Source organism: Gallinula chloropus (genome assembly GCF_964237585.1).
Source record: "Gallinula chloropus genome assembly, chromosome: 5".
Taxonomy (NCBI): domain Eukaryota; kingdom Metazoa; phylum Chordata; class Aves; order Gruiformes; family Rallidae; genus Gallinula; species Gallinula chloropus.
The window spans coordinates 54,819,441-54,840,801 of NC_140090.1; the positions used below are offsets into that span (position 1 = coordinate 54,819,441).

Below are 21,361 nucleotides of genomic sequence, written 5' to 3' on the forward strand. Positions count from 1 at the left end.
AGTGGTACCCTGTTCCTTTTGCTGGAGAGAGGGATGGCCTCTCCTGCTAATGGACTGGGGCAGGTGGGTATGAGGGCAAAGAGGGGATGAGGCACAGACTTTGAGCTATGTTGCCCTATAAAGTCACAAACAGCATTTTGCAAAGGAGTGTGGATTAATCCCAGGATTGAGTTGAGAGAGTGTGAGTTCACATTTGTCCTCTGATCAGTTTTGTTTGTCAATAAACAACAAGGATGAACTTGATCCTACAAGGGTTACTTACCTGTGTATGGCTCCCGAGAGCCATTTACTCCTAGCATTGTGATTCAAGTAGCATCCTGTTAGATCTTCTACACTGGAGAGATGCTGCCACCCCATGTTTCTCTCCTACCTAAATTCTTCTCTACTGTATCTCCCAAAGAGATGTTAAGGTGGAAAGAAAGAAGATTGTCGTGTGTGTCCGTCTCACATGTAAATGGTTTGGAGCCAGCCCCTACTGATCTGCCTAGAAACATAAACCTTGGACCTCATTGCTTTGCTTTTGTAGGTGTTACAGTCCTACATATCAAGACATCCCTCAGATGGCTTATGAAAGCACGTCTTTGTTAATGTGGTGGGGACCTTGCTGTTTCCTTTGCTGCTCCAGCATCTCCTGGTGATAATGTCTTACACTGCAACTAATGGAAGCCAGCAAATGAAAAAAAAAGAAACTTGAGGAAGTGCTGTGTAGATAAACACATGGCATAATGTAACAGGAAAGCAGAATGTGCCTGGCACAATGGAAAAAAAAATTCTTCAGAAAAAATGAACAATTCTGCTGCTCTGCCAGGGACAGTAACAACTGTTACCAACTTCGTGGGAGAGGAGGGAGCATGTGTGTGTCTAGCTGGTTTGGTGGGCAGGAGAGGTCAGTGCAGAGGCTTGGCAGTGGACTGTGGGGCAGGCTTTTGGGTGAAACGCCATGACACTGAAACTTGGCTTTTATAGATGGGGTCAGTCAGTCACACCTCTAGCACATGAGTATTGTCTGGATAACTGGATTCATCTGCTAGTAAATGTATAGGGTAGACATGATTAACTTTTATGACAATTTTGCTAGCTTTTCAGCTTTTTCCATAAATGGATACATATGAAGTGTGTGGGTCCATTTAAAAACCCAACAAAACAAACAAAAAAATCCCCCTAAAACTGCATGTAGAAATAACATGCAGTTGCTGATACAAAGTGCACACAGAGCAGGAATGCAGCTGGCAATATAATATACACACGGGAGGTAGGCTTGTGTTCCTGAGACTCTCTTCCTTTCTACTAATTTTGCTGCTTTGCTTAATTTGTGTGTAACAAGCTGGAAACCGGAAACAATGATCTTGCCTTGTGCTGGGAACCCTCTCAAGGTGGCTCTTCAAGGCAGAAATGTTAGCAGTTGCAATCACGATGAACTGATCTACGCAGAGCGGATAAGGAGGCACTTCTTTTATTCCAGCGCTGGGGAACACGGGGAATAGCTCCACCAAAGATGTGTTCACCCAAAGGTACAAAGCAGGACAGGACATTCCTAGGATTTTGCACACGTTCTGCACCACTGTGGCCACAAAAATGTGGTCCTCTATAAGATGATGTCCCAAAGGTACTCCAAACTTAGGAATAATCTCCTGTAGGAGCCAATTGACTGTTTTCTTAGCTTGATTTGTGCGACAGGGAAAGGCTTCTGGCCATCCAGAAAAAGTATCAACCCCAACTAAAATATACTTATAGCCATTACGTTTAGGTAACTCTGTAAAATCAATAATCTCCCAGATTCACCCCTGTTTTTAACTTACCCATTTGAATTTTCTTTTGTATTACTGGATTTATTTTTTTTTTAAACATACACTTTGCTGTTACTGACATAGCCATTTCTAGCATTTGCACCGACACGAAGTGCCGTTTTAGGAACATCACAAGGGCGTCTGCACCCCAATGGCATTCTTGATGTCTTATTTGCAGTATTTCTCTCTTGATTTAAGGGAGGCAATATTACCTGACTCTTGATAATTATCCACCATCCTTCTGAATTTTTATTTTTGCTATTTTTATATTTTCCGTTTGATATGTTTTACAGTGCATGATTGCTACTTGGACCCGTTCTTAAATCACCACAATAACTGTAAGATTTCTTTTTGATGCTTAATATTTGCCCCCTGAAAGGACAATAGTCCTTGTTCTTTCCATAGGGCTCCATGGACATGGACTACTCCAAAGGCATATTTTTTGAGTCTGTCCATGTATTGTCTTTCCTTTACTCAATTCCAGTACTCTTGTCAATGCAATCAGTTTTGCTTTCCATGCAGCAGCTGTATTGGGTGATGCGTTTGCTTCTGTTACCGGATTCTCAGTTGTTACCCCATATCCAACATGTCAATTTCCATTCTGAACAAAGTTGTTGCCATCTGTAAACAACTCCCACTCAGGATCCTCATCAGGAATGTCCTTCAAATCTTCTTGCCTTGAATATGTGTGGTCAATGGTCACAAGACAGTCATGTTTAGGTTGTTCTTCTTCCTGTGTAGCACTCAAGAAAACTTCAGGATAAGAAAACTTCAGGATTCACAAGGTTAGTTGTTTTTCAAGATTACATCATTTTGTTCTGTAAGAATTACCTGGTATTTCATCATCCTTCTAGGGAAGAGCCAGTATGTCCCTTTTGTTCCAACACTGTGACCACCACACGTGGAACATAGACCATGATGGTTCCTCCCATTGCTTGTAGGCAAAAGGGTCATACTTAGTTTACCAAGTCCAATTGCTTAGAAAAGTATCCCACTGGTCTTTTCCAACTTCCCATTCTCTGGGTCAGAACTCCCAAAGCAAGATGTTGCCATTCATGAGCAAACAATTTGAAGTCTTTAGTTAAGTCCAGTAATCCCAAGGCTGGTGCTGTCATCAAGGTTAGTTTAAGTTTCCAAAAAGCCTTCTGTTGATGTTTATTACATATAAAAAGGACAGACTTCTGGGTGTCACACGATGGTTTGGCTATTAGATCATAATGTATGATCCAAGGCCAACACCATCCTGCCATTCCCAGAAATGCTCTCAGTTCACATACAGTCCAAAGCTCTGGAATAGCACAAATTGCTTCTTTTCCGTCTGTCCCCAGCCTTCATTGTCTTTGTGAAATCTCAAAGCCCAAATATATTACAGTTTAGCTTGTTATGTGAGCTTTCTTCTTGGATACCTTGTACTCATTAAGTCACCAAAAAAGTTAAAAAATTCAATGGTTACCTGTATCCAGACCTGTATTCTGTAGCTATTAGAATACCATCCACATATTGCAAGAGCAGCTGTTCTGGTCGTGCAGTCACTGTCTTCTCGCTTGTCCAGATCTCCAGTTCCTTTGCTGGTTGGCTGCCAAAGTGGGTCAGACTGTTTTAAATCCTTGGGGTAGCTGTGTCCATGTCAGCTGTACCTTGTACCCTGTTTGTGGACTCTCACTCAAAAGCAAATAATTTACAACTGTTTTTCTGGGATATGCAAAAGAAAGCAGCTTTTAAATCAGGCACTGTAAACCATCGATAATTTTCCTTCAGGGCAGTCAACACTGTATAAGGATTTGTCACTACTGGGTGCATGTCTTTCACAATTTGATTTATAGCTCTTAGATCCTGTACCAATCTATACTCACCATTTGGCTTTCGTACTGGTGTTCTATATTCTGATTCACACTCTTTTAAAATCTTATATTTCAAAAAAATTTATTGATCAACTTTTTAATTTCCTGCTTTGCCTCAGGTTTAATTTGGAATTGTTTAATCCTAACTGGTTTTTCGTTTTCCTTCAATTCAATTTTTTTACTGGCTGGGCTAATTTAGACTTTCCTGGGATGTAGGTTTCCCATACCACAAGGGAACTTAAGCATAACTTATTTCTGGGGGAATTTCTTGTAGCCTTGGTTTTTAACAACATTTCCCCATTTTTGAAAACAATTTATGTATCCAATTTAGATAACAGATCCATTCCTATTAAGGGCATTGGACTTTCTGGAATGTACAGAAAGTCAAGACTTAAACTTTTGTTTCCAAATTGCAAATTCAGGGGTTGTAAGAATGGCCAGTTTTCCCTTTCCCTGTGGTTCCCACTATATTTGCCGTTTTAATTCTGATTTTCCCTTTTGTTTATTCAACACCAAGAACCCCCACTGAGAATATTGCTCCTGTATCCACCAGAAATGTAACCTGTTTCTCTTATTTTTTTTAAGCTTATTTTAAATCTTCCATGCTCAGAGGAAGGTACAGCAGAAATTATCAGGGCAGTGGTAGCAATATCTAATTCTGTCAATTCCTTTTAATGCCAAATGTTTATAGCACATTTTAGTAGAGTTACATGTCTTTAATCATAAGAGACATTTCTTGGTTAATTGGTTAATTGCCACTGATTTTTTTCTTAAGTAAAAGAATAAATCTTCATCCCATTTTCCTTTCCCGTTTACAAAACAATATTAACTGCAGAATAGTGTTACAGTTCAGGGTTTCATTCAAAGGTCACTTTTTGCTATTTAATTTATACACTAGCCACTCATGATTGCAATATTCTATAAGCTGACTTTTAAGAAAATTATCATGCAGTTCCTTCCAACGTGCCAAAAGGCAGATTAAGGGGGAGACCCTCAGTATCAGACCTTGTGAGTGATTGCAATTACTTGCCTTTTGCCCTCATGAATTACAAAATTTGGCAGGAGTTAAACTCCCTTGCGTTCCAGATAAACCTCAGCTAGTGCTGGGCGGTTAGGGGCGGCTGAACTTAACTCCTGAGTGATGCCCAATTATATTCCACATCAAATACATAAACAACATTTTAACAATTGTTTTGGGGGTGTTTTTTGGTAGTGTTTTGGGGTTTTTTTACTTTTTTAAAAAAAATAATAATAAAACCTTTTTACCTTTTTACTTTATGCCAGCGCCCACAGGGGTTTTGGCTGCACCTCTCACAGGATAACAACAACAGATCAAAGTCTCCCACTTCCACACTAGCTTTGTGCATGTTTCATTCACTCACATTTATACACAACTGCAACATACAACTTTCAAAGCTAAAAAACAAAAAGTTCAAGTCGCCATTTAACCATTACCTTAGTTCTATATTCCTAGAACTTGAACCTTTACCAGTAAGGTACCTTATTTCCTTTATGCGGGCCCGCTTTTTATGGCTTTTTACCTTTTGCCTTTTCCTCTGTTGCCAACCCTGGGCTAGCTTTGGCATTTGCCTTACGGGCACCACCTAGGCTTCCTCCGTACTCAGGAGTTCCCTGCCCAACCACGCGGAACTTTTGCTCTGTCTGACTGGCAGGATCCTTGGTCTCACCCGGGCCCAACCAAGCGGAGCTTGATGACCTGCGACTTAAAGGTCAGTTCACCAGGCAGGCTCCCCAATTTTTAAAGAAGTGCTTTACCTCTCTAGGGAACGTTGCAAGGAGCTGTAAGGGTCGAAGGTGATGTCTCTCCCCGAGAATCCCTCGGTGCTGGCTAGAGCTTGATTAGCATCCGATCCCTTCCAGTCTCACTTGCAAGGTCCCATCTGGGTCACCAAAACTGTTAGTGGTCACAATCGTGAAGAGCTTATCTACACAGAGCAGATAAGCAGGCACTTCTTTTATTCCAGCCCCTGGGAACATGGGGGATAGTTCCACCAAAGATGTGTTCACCCAAAGGTACAAAGCAGAGCATATTTATACAATCTTTAGCAAAGATCATTGCTCAAAAATGCTCGCTTCTTAGCTTGACTTTTACAATGATTGGCTTTTGCTTTCTTCACTTTATCTATATTCTTATTCTATAAAATTCATTGGTTAACTATGTTGATCGTTTTAAATACAAAGAGGGGAGTGTAAGGATTAGCATATTCATGTTATTTCCTGGAAATCATTATCATATGTAAATGTCCTCCACACATGCTTAGTTAAGTTGAGTGGGAGTCCACTGGTGGTCGTTTATAGTCTTCCTCAGTTGTGTCTGCAAGTGAACCCCATCCTTGCGCAAGCCCACTTCGTCTTTGGCTGCTGTTTGGTAACCATAGCCAGTCTCTTCATATACTTATTGTTTTAACTCAAGATCCATAACCAGTACCCATTGTTTTAATTCAGAGTCCATAGAGATTTTCTATAGTGTTAACGGCACGTGCTGTCTTGTCCCTAAGTGCCTTAACACGCTGTATATTTTCATAGCTGCTATAACTCCTTTAAAAATCAAAATCATATTCTAAACTAAAACCAAAATCAGGTAGAAGTTAAGCTATTTTATTAGGGTGACTGTAACAAAAACACCTTTCACCACCAGCAGATCTTTGTTGAGTGCCTGGTATTGTGTATAGCCTTGTATGATAAATTGTATGGTATCGTAGCCTAGTATCGTAACTTGGATTTTTGTCTTGGTAACTTTGATTTGTGTCGATAGTTTTGAATCACTGTTCAAATGGTGGTGGCATACAGTAACAGAGCCAGCAAACAGCAAGAGAGCAGGAACCTGCAAGTGTGTGCATATACTAAATGTGTTTGAAGCAAACCAACTAATCTGAAATGTCCCAGTGGGGTTGGAAGCAGCAGGGAAGGCAGACTGACACAGTGTGGTAATAAGAAACCTGCCCAGACCATGCTGGCAAACCATTCACTGGCTTCCCAGCAAGTTGGCCAATATGTGCAGTACAGGGAGAGCACTGCCTCTGACCGATGCACGTGGTAAACAACCGGTAACCCAGACACACACAGATTTCTGCCCAACTCCAGCACTTCGGCTCTTAGGCTCTGCAAGCAACAAGTAACTAGGTCCCCTGCAGAAAAAATGCTGTTCAGCTCCTGCCTGCTCTGGAAAACACTGGTTTTCATAAGTTTAGCTGTACTTTCTGCAGGTAAGATACTGTCATTCTTGAATATGACTAACGCTAATTTAAATAGTAGCTGTCAGAGAATTGAAGCACCCCACTTGGGAACCCAGCCCCAGATGGCCACGAACAGGTGACCACACGCAGCTTAGAGTAAATTAATACTTGCACAGTTTATTCACATTTGAGCCCTGATTGTCTCAGGAATACAAGGTACTTGGACTGCAGAATAATAGTAGGAGGATTTCCATAAACAAGTACAGTTTTGTGGTATTTAGGGTTTGTTCATGTGTCAAGAGGGATTATTAGCCAGCTCTATGTGCCTGTTTGTCTTTTAGATTTTACCAACAGTGGAGCTTTTGCTGGTGCAAGTGAATGTAAAGGTGCAACAATAGATGATATGAATGAGAGCCTTGAGGTAAGAGGTGGGCTGTGTTGGTCAACCCAGGACCTGCTTTGCACACACTTTCTCTGGTGGTGGTGGGGGTGCTGGGCCCTGCCACGTGTGCCCATGCAGCTGGATGCACTGGCTCTGCAAGCACAACCTGTGTATTGCTTTCGTAATGCCTGGCTCAAACAAAAGTATGGGGAGGGGAGCAAGCAAAGATCAGCGTCACTTGACCTGACACATCTTTGGCCCTGCTATTAGTAGTCAAACAAAAGTCCTTGCAGGTGTATTTTTCCAAATTTGTTTTGCTCTAGATGCATAGAAATTAGCTTGAACACAATAGTTAGGTCTTTTGTCTTATGTGCATAATGCTGTTTTCAATCCTGCTTTCAAACATAAAGTGCTAACTATCTTAAATACAAACAAGTAAAACCAGTCAACTGAAAGCCTGTATTTTATGAGTTAGTGCCCCTGTCTTCCCTGGGCTGGGCGTGTCATAACGGAGTGATCAGACAGTGGCCCCTGAATGACACAAATAGTAAAGAAATGCCAGGGTAGAGCCTATAAAAGTGTTTCAAGCACAGTTGCAAAATCTGCCTGTAAAACAGCAACGTAAACTAATAGCTGGAGTTGGGTCCACATCCAGATGTGCTGTGAGCTTCTGTCTGGAGTACTGTTCTCATCACATGGAATGGGGGAAAGGCAAAGGGCAACACTTGCCAAGGATGTGTTCCCGCAGGTGTTTGAGACCCCCCCCTCCTCCCAAGACTTGAATCATATTATTTTCTTTGACTGCCCATTGCTTTGAACAGTGTTTCTGTAAGCTTCAGCCTGAGAAGCAGAGGTACCCATTGCTGGCTGGTGCATCAGCAGCCACGCTGAAAGTTGGGACTCTTTCTTTTTCTTGCATCTGTGTAAGTTCAAAGTAACCATTCTCTGTTATAATGCTGGCACTCACCTGTACTTTGGTTGTGGGGTTTACCACAGCTCTGCACTACCCACATGTGTGCCTAGGCATGTATGGACCAAAAGCTATGGATATGGGTATTGAGCAAGGGCTAGATAGAAATAAAGGACCTTCTTCGTTCATACACATCCATAATTTGTGTTTCTACACATGCAAAGTCTGCCAGATGCCAGCATTTAGAAGGTAAGAATAGCAAGCTAATCTTTTATATAGAAAGATACAGTTGTTTTTAGACATCTTTTCACATATAGGGAAAAAACCTCAACCCATACTACTACTCCTCCATCCTGAAGTCAATGTAATGGAAAATCCCTCTCTACTCACTCTTTTCAAAAAAAGTTACTGGATTTCTTCCAAAAGCACTGTTGGGAAATTAGTGCTACTTAAAGCTATAGAATTTTCAAGTGTGTCTCTCCTTGTTTTGCATTAAAAAAAAGAAAAGAAAAAGAAAAATATTTGACCATTTTGCTATATTAATTCCAAAGCCTCTTCAGCTTAGACTTTTTCTCCCCGACTCCATAGAAATATTCAAAATGCGTTCATGAAATGATCACCAAGGGTGGAAAAGCTTCAATCAATTCCCTTGTCTGGAGGCTGCAAGAAATACTTGATCTCCTGCGCCCTGCTCAAGAGAAATGTGAGAGCCCTCCTAAAACAATGCTCCCTCTGGCTGAGTGTTGAACAAAATGCGCTGGAAACTCACAAAGATACCTTTTTTTTTTACCTAAAATTAGTGAGCTAAACGTCTTTATTTCTTGTGGGGAGTGGGTGGGGAAATAAGATCAAAGACCTATCAACAACAAGCCAGCACCCTTGTGCTGGCAGGCAGCTGGGAGATCTGGGAGTCACAGTGGCAGCAGTATGTGGGGGTCCCACTGTCCCTGCAGCCTGTCCATCAGTGCGGGATGTCTTCATGTGTGCCCAGGTCAACGAATATGCCTATGGTTTGCTTGGGAAGGGAAGAGACACCCTTATACTTAATTTCACACTGATGTGTTGTTTCCTCTCTCTTTTTCTCTTTGTATTTTTCTTCCTCTTTTTAACCCACTCAAAAGTTTGCAAGCAGCTGCCTCCCTGCCCACTCCCTCTAGCCCCGAGGAACGGTGGGCTGGTGTGTGTCACCATTGACAACGCTCAGTACTGCAAACCCATGTGCAACAAGGTAATAGGCATGGTTTACTGCTGCTATATTGCTGACACTACTAATGGTTCTTCATCTTCTGGTTACCGTGATGTCTAAGTTACTGTATATTTATTTCTTCTCTGTTTCCCAAGGGTTATGATTTTCAATTCCTCAGGGCTAGTAGGCTGTTTGAAGTATGTGGCAATGACACTGGATTTTCCTGGACAACACAGTTTGTTGGGGGAAAGGCACTGGCTGTTTGTAACCGTGAGTATTTCTCTGACACATCTGGTCATGGAGTGAGAGTCTTGGTCTCTTTTGCTCAGAAAAGGGAGGAAAGTGAAGCTTCTCTTTTCTTGGCATGTGAGACAAACTGCTGAACCAGAAATGGTATTAGTTTTAAAACTACCAGAAAGGCCTGGGCAGGTGAACATCAGTATTTCAGCTTGGGATAACAAATATGACATGACATGTATTTAGTGTTTGTGGGAAGATGTACTTTTAAACCCACTCCGCCCACAAACAGTCTTTAGGCATCACTGCAAAAGAAGCACTATGTTGCACAGTGTCTGTGTGACCCACTGGACAGCAGTAGAACATGAAACTGCTGTTTATGTTGCAACAGCACTTGAAGAACCTCAGCAAGATTGGCCACTACCTGCACTGGTCACTGTATGTTCGTACAATAATACCTAGCAGCTGGCCCCAGCCAGCAATGCTGCTTTGCTCATGTGGTAGCCCAATGGTTTTCAGACCACTACCGTTGTGTCCAGCGAGCACCCGGGATCCTGAGGCAGGCTGACTCCATTATTATTGCCTTGACTTAGAAATAAACATATACATACATAAAAGGGCCAACTTATCTTTCCTATGGTTAATGAAAAATATTTTATTGTTGACAGTGCCTTGTTACTACAGCAGTTGTTTCCCAAGGCTTACCAAAAGCAATCATCTAGCCATTTTTATTCCAAGTTGAAGTCTTTTATCTGGAAAGTTGGAAAGATCAGGACAAATCTAAACTGAGTAATCCAGCTGCTTTTTTGTCATCTTTGATCTTTCCAGCTTCTGAGATGGCCATCAGTGGAGTTAAATCTGCCTATTTCCCCGCCAACAGCACCTGCCTGCACACCTTAGCCTTCCCTGAAACTCAGGAAGAGCAGCTGAACATCTTCCTCAGAGAACTTGGCGAGCGAGGCATCGATGGCTCCAACCGTGACAAGGAGTATGATTGTATCATCTGTGGCTACTAGTACTAAAAAGCTTGCACCACAGACCAACAGTTGTCTGCAATATGACATGGGTATTTTGACAAGAGCAGTAGAGCAGTGAAATCATTGCTAAGACATGTCAACATATGGCATTTATTTAGGTAAAGGACTGGAGATTGTAGTCGTGATTTGACCTCACCTCTTGTGAACAGAAATATAGGCTAAGCCTACTCACACAGCTCATGGCCGAGGTCTTTCAAAGAAAGAAGATCACTTTTAAGGCTTAAATTTGTCTGGCTGAAATTAAATAAGATTTAGAGTTAATGGATGCAGTCATCAGCTAAACACAGGAATTGTTATCAAAAATCATCTTCTATCAGGTGTCATCTTCACTGAGAAAGGGCCATACATTCAACTGCTTGTATGGTTGCAAATTAATCATGATTATTGCTCTGACCATTAAAGCAATGCAAGTCTCAACAGTTACTGACTGTAGGGGTATAATTAATTATTTGTGTGCCTGTGTGATTGGGGGGTTAAATCAGGCTGTATGTAGCTGGTCAAAATGCTTATGCATGCATCTTTTGCATGAGCTACAACTTCGAACCACTGCAGTTTACTGATGAGACAACTCAAAGTTTTCTCCTGGTATTTATTACCTTAAAAATACCATGTAGGGAGATGTACTGTTTAGGTATACTTCAATGCATTTCTAGGAGTCAAAAAGTGTGCTGTATGCTAGCTGCAACCACATAAAATAGCAGGAAAAATGTAAAATCTCTGTCACAGAATAACAAGGTTGGAAGAGACCTTTGAAGATCATTGAGTCCAAGGACAAAATGTGGGAACTGGGATTGTCCTAAGCTAGCAGTTATTTGTATTGTAACTTTTCTGCCAAAAAGACCAAGGTGACTATTGAGGGACCTGCATGAGAAGCTCTCTGGTTACTTAGTGTGCCAGGGATCAGCTTCAGTCTCCTCTCTAAACTGGGGGAGGTATGGCTGTTGCCATATTGATGAAAAAATTAGCTGGTCGTCTGAATTTGTAACATTTCAACATGAAAAACTATCAATGTGATTTTTTGTCCTTGATTCTTGTGTAAATTAAACACTTGATCCTGCTCCAATGGCCCTCTGTGAGCTCTCTCTTGTGCACACATGTACTCTTACAAACCAAAGCTGCAGAGCAGGAAGTGAAAGAGCAGAAACCCCAGGAGGTTGGCCACCGGCACTTCGTGCAAGTGAAGACGAGAGCCCTAGTTTATTTGTGGAGTGGTACCTACAGAACAGACAAGCATGTAAATTATGATGAAATCTAAACACAAAGGTTAGTTACTGCTTGCTTTGTTTCCCACGGAATCCACACTTGGGGTTTTGTTTTGATTTTCTTCTGTTGAGCAAACACTGATGCTGTAGATCTGAAGACAGCCAGCTCATCTGTTTGTGTTGCCTTTTTCTTCTTTACCTTTTCCCTATTCCCTTGAATCTCTGACACAGACAGCATAGTTCTGCGGTACATGATGTTTAATTGACCTTTTCCTCATTAATCAGTGAAATGATGCAGATATATAAAATTGCACACTATGTTTCCGACGCAGAACCCTGTCATTAGAAACAAAAAAAACCCATCAGTTGCTTTCAGGCCCAGAACCAGTCAGTCATATGTCTGGAAACTTAGCAGACAATTACACCAAGGGGATGAGTTAGCTCCTTTGGCTGCTTATAATCTATGAGACAGTAACATAGGTCACAGTCTTGGAGACAAAAGTGCTGTAGTCTTAACAAAAAGCAACTCTTTTTCAATCACTGGTGGCTTTGTTAATTTCTGGCAAACAAATAATCTGTATCAAATGAAATTATAATGTCTTTGAGTCTTTCTTTTCCAGTCAATTACCAGCTGATACTCAAATAAAGTACCTGAAGCACCGAGTACTTTCTATTATTTTTCTACGGCGCTAAACCCCAATTTTCTATGAGTGCTATTAAGCCATTCTTGTGACTTTCCAACCCAACTAACAAAAGAAAAAAAAAATAAAATATTGGATTTTGATGCAATTGAACCCATGGCTCTTGTAAACCAGCAGAAACTATTCAATCTGCATTTCAAAAGTCCTGCTAATGTATGTCCTGTAACATGGGGGAATTAGGCTGTAAAGCTTTAATTTGATGTTGTATGAATTTGATGATAAAATGGAGCCTGGTTGTCTTGGTGGTGTGTTTTTATGTGTTGGTGTTATTGATAAACTTGCAGAGAAGCAGTTTTGTCCCATTTCTACCACTCTACTATTTGTATAAGACAAAGTGAGATTGAACCAATAAGGCTGTGCGACAAGGTTAAAAAGTAAACTCAATCACATTAATTTCCTAGAATGACTTTACATAATGTAATTCAGGCAAATAGCTGCTGTATGTTTGCATTAACTTTGATGAGGTGTCTGGCTGGGCATGTCTGAGGACCGGGTATCCCTCATGTTCCTGCTCTAACCCTGAGATGGACAGGGCTTTGTATTCCAGCTCTTGGGATTGTCAGAGAGAGAAATTTGTATGGAGGGAAAGAAGTAAAAGAAAATCATTTTCAGATGAGACAAAAGGGTTTTATCCATGCACCATTGCCTGTTGGGTTCTTTCTTTAAGTTTTCGCTAAACCAGTACCTCCTTGGAGTATGCAGCTAGCTTTTGGTATGTCCACCTGGACAGCTGTCAGTCATCTCAGCCAAAGGCTCTGGTAATATTTACAGAGTAACTATAGAAATGCAGGCTTTCTTGTTTTTGGTAAAGGGAATACAGTGCTGTACTATGCTTGCTTCTCCTTCAGGCTTGTTTTCAGTCCATTATAATGCAAGAGAAGAAGTCTGTCTAGGAACTAAACCAACAAAAGGAATCACAAGATAGTTAAAAATTGGAAGTCACAGTGCAGAGCCCTGTAACACCTACAGACAAAATTACACACGTTTTCTTTTCACAGGAACTTAGCAGTAATAAAACCACTGCTTTTAGCTGGATCCTAGGCAGAAACACCCATCCACAGAGATGTTGTCATTCTGAACCATCCTTCAAAGGGATGGGTGGTGTTACAGCTTGTACCAGGGCTGGCTCACACAGAGCCATCCAGGGAGATCTGCGGCACACGCTTCATTCTCCAGATCACCACGGCAATGGGAGGTAGAAACATGAGAAAACTCATTATCAGCACGGCAGCAAAAATGACCAGCAGTATTTCCCACGGGGCCAGGATCGCCTCCACCATGACTTCCTCACTGTCAAGAGTTTGAAGCTGTGAAGCAAAAAGTACACTGCATTACTGTTTTGCAAATAAATAAGCATTATGACTGTATAGATGTGTGTGTATGTTTTCCCCAGTATAGGGCTGTCTACCTCTACCACTTTTGCTTATTAGTTTTTCTTTAACCTGAAGAACAAACATTTTCCCCATCTGCAAAACCCAGAAAAGATCTTGCTGCCTCTCTCTGTTCCCTGGTCAGCTTTCCACTTCTGGTTTGCTTTCATTTGCTGAGTCTGACGTAGGTCACTTTCTCAACTCCAAAGTGCTGGTCCTGAACCTTGGACAAGCTGCTGTCAACTTCTTTTTTAAACTTTGATTTTAAAGGCCCTCCCCTCTAGCATCATCACACAAAAGGACCATTACAGAGGCAAGTATCAAAGCAAACTCTGAAAATAAAAGGATACTATGGGAAGTAGGGAGAACTGAACCTAATCTGCTATCAGAATGTCATTTTAACACTTTTTTTTTTCTCTATAAAGTACACTTTAGAAATATCTTACTTAAAAGAAAGAACTTCAATAGATGCTTGGTAAAGAATTAAATATTTTCAGATTAACAGATATCTGTAGGTTTATAAAAGTGCTAGGAAGAGGAGAGGACAGTCAGGAGCAGTCAGGAATAGATGAGAACAGTTTAGGAGAGATAGGAACGGTCAGGAACAGCTAGGAACAGTTAGGGACAGTCGGGGACAGTAAGGAACAGTCAGGGACCGATAGGAACACTAAGGTGCAGGCAGAACTTGATAGGAACAGTAAGGGACAGTCAGAGACAGGCCTGAACCATCAGGGACAGAGAGAGAGGGACAGACAGACTCCAACAGGAACAGAGAGACTTTTCTTATTAATGAGACAAGGAGAAAGGAAAAGCCATTACCTTATTTTTTGTTTCTTTGTCAGGTAACTCCTCTCTGGCAACAGGCGATTCCTATTCAGTCAAGGGTTCAGCTGATTTCCTCCAGCACACGAGCCACCCACCTGATCACCATAACAAAGCACAAGCAGAGGGGAATAAAAGGGGGCAGTTAGAAGCTTGCAAAGTGTTTTTCCACTTCTTATTTCTGATCCCTAGCCACAAGGAGGTTTTGTGAGGGGCTGCATGGCTACCTTCACCTGAGACTTTGATGGAGATTTCACCAGCAGAGATTTCAGGTTTTTTGTGTATTTTTTTCTCCGTAGTGGTTCACAATTCTGTGTTTCTTTAAGTACGTCCTAATCCTTACAAGGCAGAGACTGAAAAAGAGTCCAGTCTCCCAACCTGGGGAAAAGCATGGAGAGCATAGGCGAAGCTGCCCCTGCTCAGAGCTGCTACTGCCCTGCTAGCTGAGACACATACCTGGGGAGGAGGGTGCTAGAATGCCACATGCCAGGTTTGTTTTCTGCAGGCCTGTGTCATTTAAACTACAAAGTCCTGAGACTTGGTATTCACCTGCTCAAACCTGCACCTCCCACTGTGCTCCAGTGCTTGTCAAACCATGGGATAATCTGACTTTTCTTGTGGCACTTGTGACTTTTCTTATTCTTTCTTTTCTGTTGTAGGATAAAGAAAAGTGTGAGGCCGTTTGCACCGGGGGAGGCAGCTGGTGGAAGAAGGGGTGTTGTGCTCTGGGAGCTGCCTTGTGCTGCTTGATTGCTGCTTATGGCTGCTGCTCTGTAGACTCTTGTCTAATTCAATTTTCTTTGTCAATAATTCTATTAAATATCTTCCCTTCTGACTTTGCTTTGTGGTCTTTTGTTCCCATCTTTTTCTCTGTCAACTTTTTGCTGCTGGTACTTTGGCTTTCTTCTCCAACCCTCATTTCAATTCTCTCTGTTTGTTACTTTATTCTCTGCCTTGGTAACCTCTTTCAGCTTCTTGTGATTCTTCTGTTTGGACAAGCAGTTATTCATCCATAGTTTGTGTGGAAAGTTCCCAGGTGTCTTGGGTGGAAGCACTCCCCAGGAAACATTGCTGGGCTTCTGTCTTCCTTGCTCCTTTATCAAGAACTGTAATGCTCTGTAGTCAGAAAATAACGGGGAGTCTGATATTGCAGAAGTAATTGGAAGCAGTGGGGATGATCTGAGGGTATAGAATCACGATTATATATATGTAGTGTAGTATAGGAATTGATCTGAGGGTATAGAATCACAATTATATATATAGTGTGTAGTATAATTATGGAGAGCAACTCTTGCTCAGCTAGATAGTTATGTGGAACAGCTTGTGAAGGAGAAGGGGAGTCTTTTTGTTTTTCCTTTCAATAGCAAAGGGATTACTTCTGAAGGCCTTGTACTATTTCGAGGAGAAGATAAAAGAGCGAGAACTCGAGGATGGAATAATGTCCATCCCGTTACCTCCTTATTAAAGAAAACAGGTGGCTGATAAAGGACACGAATTGTGTTCGTAGACCTCGTTACTGGAGGAAAGCGGATAGTTAACAAGGCCATAAATTAATTTAGACTGATAAGAACACTGCAAGCTTGCAAGATCAGCACATTCCAGGCGAGAGGTGAAAAGTACATCGTGAGGAGGACTCGGGGCCTTCCTCCCAAGGACCACCGAAGACCCTTGCCCACAATTTTTGGAAGAAACTGTGCAATCGCAAAGGACTGATAAGCTGATTAGCATAAGAAGCGAGAGTGGGCGGGGTTAGGTAATGAATATGTATAGGCGTTAATTGAATATTCATTGTTTCATTGTATAAATATGGGATGGTTTTGTTACTCCAGGTGTGCACGTCTGTGGTGGAGCGATCCCCCGTGCATCTGCGCGCAATAAACATACCTACTTTATAACTTTTGAGTTATGGAGTCTATTTCCGTACGTCAGGGAGGTCTGTGGTAGTGTGGACACGGCTTCAAGGAGTCAAGTCTGCATAGCTCAAGGCTGTGAAGAGCAGCAGTTCACTTGCCAAGGGCTTTTATTTCCCTATTGGAACAGTTGGCCACATTGGCTCTACCTAAAAAAGCTGCTGATGGCTAGTAACTAATTAAGTCTTACATAATGTCCCCAATTATTAATTTGTCTTTCACTTACCTCTTCTGTGTCTCCCCTGTGCTCATGTTCATGTGTCTCAAGGCTTTGTGCTTGTAGCCTCTAAGTAAGCAAGTTCTTCACAACCCATGGGTGTGGTATGCAGTTTGCTTTGGACTTCTGGTGACTGAATGCATCAGCAACTCTTCATAATATGCCTACATAACAATCATACAACAGTATTACTATATTACATAATTTTCAGAAAGATACATCATAAATAACGTATAGAAATAGGAGCACTGACAAGAGAGTCTGCTAAACTGCAGAGCTGTGGGACCAGCAGGTACAGAGGATGAAGGCTGACACTCCATGACTGGTGTATCAGCCAGGCTGTCTTTCATTTGGCACAGCTGTAAAAGATCTGAGACACCTCAGTTCATGTGGTTAAATAATCCTTCCAAACAGCTAGTATCCCTACCAACTTTCTAAACCTCTAGGATCTGATTATGGGAGGATAGGAATGAGTCAAAATACCAGTCAAACACACACATAGATAGTTCTAGAAATATAAAAGCAGTGGTATTTCTTTCAGCATAAATACACACTGTTGCTGGAGCTTTGCAAGTTCTTTATCTCAACTAAAATCCTCATTAGTGAATGTGTGAGTGTATAAAATCTGGCCTCTAAACCACAAAATATCTCTGTGAAGGATGCTCTAAATCCCCTAAATTTAACTGGGTAGAAGAGTAAAGGCCTCTGCAAGGATCGTGGCTGAAGGCCCTGAATGGATTAAACACTGCCTTTACAGAAGTAAACAATAACCAAGGCATTTGGGGAGGGGAAGAAAGAGTCCTGCTGTTAGAGAGACATGATTTCTGATTGTACCTTCCATTTCTAGTGTTTAAGATTTGCCTGAATCTACACAAAATATTTTTTTCTGACCTATAGTTGATGAAAAACCTTTTTGGATACTAAATGAGGGGTCATCTTAGCAGAGTGGACTTTATCCTTACTTAGAATAATCTTTAGAAAGTCCTCAGAAAATAGAATTGTAATCTTGCTATGTAAAATGAAGCTGGTATGCGTCATTAACTGCATATGTTTAATGGCATTTAAAGTAGGCCTTGTAAAATGTTATGTCTTAGTAGATTGTTTCACTGCTCCCCTTATCTTAGCACAGATCCATTTATGAATTGTAATATCATTAAGAGTATGGCACACAACTGTTGTAGAGGGCTATCTAAGTAGGAAATGAGGGATTTGCACTGTCATATGTTTAGCTGATTCTGCCAGTTTATAGCCTGCTGCAATATGGACAAGAAAATATTGTCTGACAATTTAATTTGAAATCTTACGTTTTGATTATGAGAAAAAGCAAAAACACAGACAGGATGATTTACTGTTTGGCAGGGGCTGCCCTTCCAGTGAAGGGGATGAGGGGAGTGCAGCTGAGACTGCTGCCTTGTGGCTTCTATCCCACAAGGAATATCCCCCCATGTTTCCCCACTGTCTGAAACTATGTAAAAGCACTTGTCTTGCCTGCTGCAGACATTGTTGTACTGAATGTAACCTTAGATTATAGCTGGAGATTCTCATCTGCTGGTATTCTGATCCTCTCATAAAAGCCTTGCTGCTACATATTTGTAAAGCTAGCATAGACACACATCAGGCTGACACTATCTCATACTTATGTGACTGAGTATTTATGGAAGCACATCAAGGAACTTGGACCCTTGACTAATGTCCAAACATGTGAATTCAGTGTTTAATTCTGTGCTGGGTGGCTTGCTCTAAGATTTTTGTTACTAGTGTTACTTGAAGCTCTTGGTAGCAGCATTGGATTCTACCCCAGATGTTCTTGTAGGAAGAAAATACTGTCAAATGTAGGCATATGTATCTTGGCAATAAGTATCATTTGCAAAGATTTGGCTGGAAATGTGTATTGTAAGGCTTGGTTTTGCTGCTTGTCCCTGAAGCGGGCAGCAGGGTAGTGGTGTTTATCATGTATCTTGTCAAGTAATCACAATTTGTTTGATGACCTCTTCCTTCATCCACCTGAGGAAGGGGGATGTGTAGGGGGCTGGCAGGGAGGAAGAGGAAAACTATTCCTACATCAAAGAAAATGATTATGGCTATAATCAAAACCTATCAGCCAGGACAAGTTTTCTACCAGAGCTCCAGGCTATCTGTTGTACTGTTAAATAATATGTGAGAGAATCAATCCCTTGTCTTTCTCTATCCACAAAGAGAGGGTCCAGTATTCAGCATCACCTCAGATTTTCATGATTACTGCAGACTGAAGCTAGAGTAACAGCATAAAAACTTCTATGTAAAATAGATGTACTGGCACTTTGTGAAATGGCTTGGTCTCACAGACTTACCTTCTTGTAATCTACTGACAGTGCTCAATTGCTAGCTTGCCTGGTGGAGAGCAACACAGTCAGGTCAGAGGAAAGACTACACTCAGTAGTGCTGAACAAAAAGTACGTGTGTGAAGTGTTAAAGATTGAATATTAGTTATCTCTTTACACAATCATTTTTGATATTTTAGCAGGTCAGCCATTCCAGTAAAGCGTGCTGATTTAGTGCAGCAGATAAAACCAGTAAGTGCTAGTGAATTTCCTGTGTCTTATACAAGCACGGTTTATAGCTCTTTGTGGGGAGGGGTTTTATTATCTGCCTGACAGTTGCCTGGTTAGATACACAGACAGACTCTCAGTGGCTTTAGCACAACTAGAGCTGCAGACCACTTCCCAGCATGCAGAGATGTGAGCACCTCTCCTCCCTGGCTTGCACTTATTTTAAGAGAAGAACCAGTGAAAAGGGTTAAACTTGCCACTGCAATGAACTTGTTCTGGTTCCTGTTCCACTCAGAACACATACACAGCAACGCTTGTTTTCCCTACTTGAAGGCTAACTATTTAAATTGCTAACATAACTGCTAACTTCCTACTAATATTTAAGGATAATTACACATGTCCAGGCTAGTTTTCTAAAGAGGTCCTTGCTGCAGCACCTGTAGTGTGCCTTGTAACAGTCTGCAACTTGAGAGGTGAATTCCTGTGCAGTTTCTGTGAAAAGTTCTGAGACTTGGATTTCTTGGACTGTAATTGACTCGAAATGAGGGTGATGATAACTATTGCTGCAAGTTGAAAGCGTCATTTAAAACTGCTGTTAAAAGCAGAAATCAAATCTGTGAATTCACTACCTTAGAGAATTCTATATTCAACTATGTAAAACCTCAGAAAGATCTGATACCACTGTTGTGATCTCTAGAGGGCAAAGCTTTCAAACCACAAGTATTATGAGAATGCTCACAATCATAAAATATTATAAGACTGATCATATAATTTCCCTGTATTATAAATGTCTCCCTCTATAAGTAACACCTGAATAGACTGTTAATTATAGATATTTCATTTTGTAAAGGATTTCAGCCTTTAATACATGCTCTAGGTCAGTGTGATTATTTTTAAATAAAACCTGTGTACATTTAGCTTTCCGTCGCTACAGAATGCAAATCCAGCTTCAAGAAATTTAAAAAAATATGAACCTTGGCTGCAGAAATCAATGTGTAAAATCTGAGAGAAGAGGTTAGAAAGGTACGATGAAGAGAAGAGCATGTTTAATGATGCAAAATTAATATAGCACTCTGCTGGGATTCTGAAGATCATGCCTTTACTTGCAGTATGTTTCACCTCTCTTCCCAAGTAGGCAGGTGACTGCAATGAAAGTTCAAATGCAATAGAAGTGTTTTTCTGATGCCATTAAGGTATGCATAAATCACTTTTTCAGGACATGTAAATTGATATTTGTATTTCCTCTAATTAGGTGGCTGTATGGTTAGCTTGGAGCTCCTGGCACATGCCTGCTAGTTTTCTGACTCTTGAGTGTATTGCAGAGATGGTTTATATACCACTATAAGTCACAGAGATTTTTCCTGTTCTGAAATACTTAGACTTTAAACAATTTTGGTTCAACTCATACATGCGGTCTGTTAACTTAAAAGACAAATCTCTCTTACACAGTGTCTGCTCTTGCAGAGGTAACTCTAAAACCACATAGCAAACTATTTTGATATTAGTGAACTTAAAATAAATTACACAAACAGCAACTCTATATTTTCCTCTTTACCACTTCCTTGCTGACAGTCTCTTAACCAAACTAGAAATAGTTTATCTATTTGTTCATGTTTGCATAAAGGCCAGCAAGTACTTGAATTTGAGTTGAATGTTTGCATCTTTCTTACTATGACTACCTGACATAAGTTCCAGCTTTCTCTAAAGCTTGTGTGGTCCCTCATTCAGCTATTTTCTGTCCACTCTTACCTTCTCAGCACCCTGGAGGTATCTCAAGTCTTGTAGATAAAAATCATGTTGCTTTGGGGACCCATCCTCTACTGTCAGGCAGCAACAGAATGTGTTGGAGAAGGTGGTGTTCAACCTGCTGGGCAAACCAGCGAGGGTGAGGGCAGTGTCCCCTCAGCTCTGTGAGGCTCAGGTGATCCTGGCAGCCTGCACAGGTACCTGTTTGTACAGCGTGCCTTTATCACCTCCCACTTGCGCTCTTAAAGTGCCACGATCCTCTCCAAAGAAAGACTGAAGCAGTTCTTC

At 41.2% G+C, this 21,361-nt stretch overlaps 1 protein-coding gene and 1 long non-coding RNA gene across 3 annotated transcripts; one reads left to right on the forward strand and one right to left on the reverse strand.

The window, feature by feature from the left end:
• Positions 1–6,750: 6,750 nt before the first annotated feature.
• LOC311192700 (uncharacterized protein) lies at positions 6,751–12,442 on the forward strand. Its single transcript, XM_084265252.1, has 6 exons — positions 6,751–6,855; positions 7,167–7,246; positions 8,706–8,820; positions 9,239–9,345; positions 9,459–9,573; positions 10,369–12,442. Exons 1-6 carry the CDS (start codon positions 6,789–6,791, stop codon positions 10,554–10,556), a joined length of 672 nt encoding a protein of 223 aa, XP_084121378.1. The 5' UTR covers positions 6,751–6,788; the 3' UTR covers positions 10,557–12,442.
• Positions 12,443–13,693: 1,251 nt separating this feature from the next.
• LOC311192701 lies at positions 13,694–21,121 on the reverse strand. Of its 2 annotated transcripts, XR_014617352.1 has the most exons (4): positions 21,077–21,121; positions 16,809–16,963; positions 14,670–14,770; positions 13,694–13,787 (listed from the first exon to the last, which is right to left on the reverse strand). It is a non-coding gene; the product is annotated as an uncharacterized lncRNA (long non-coding RNA). The 2 variants fall into 2 exon arrangements; XR_014617353.1 differs by lacking the exons at positions 16,809–16,963; positions 21,077–21,121 and adding an exon at positions 14,906–15,572.
• Between the last annotated feature and the right edge of the window lie 240 nt (positions 21,122–21,361).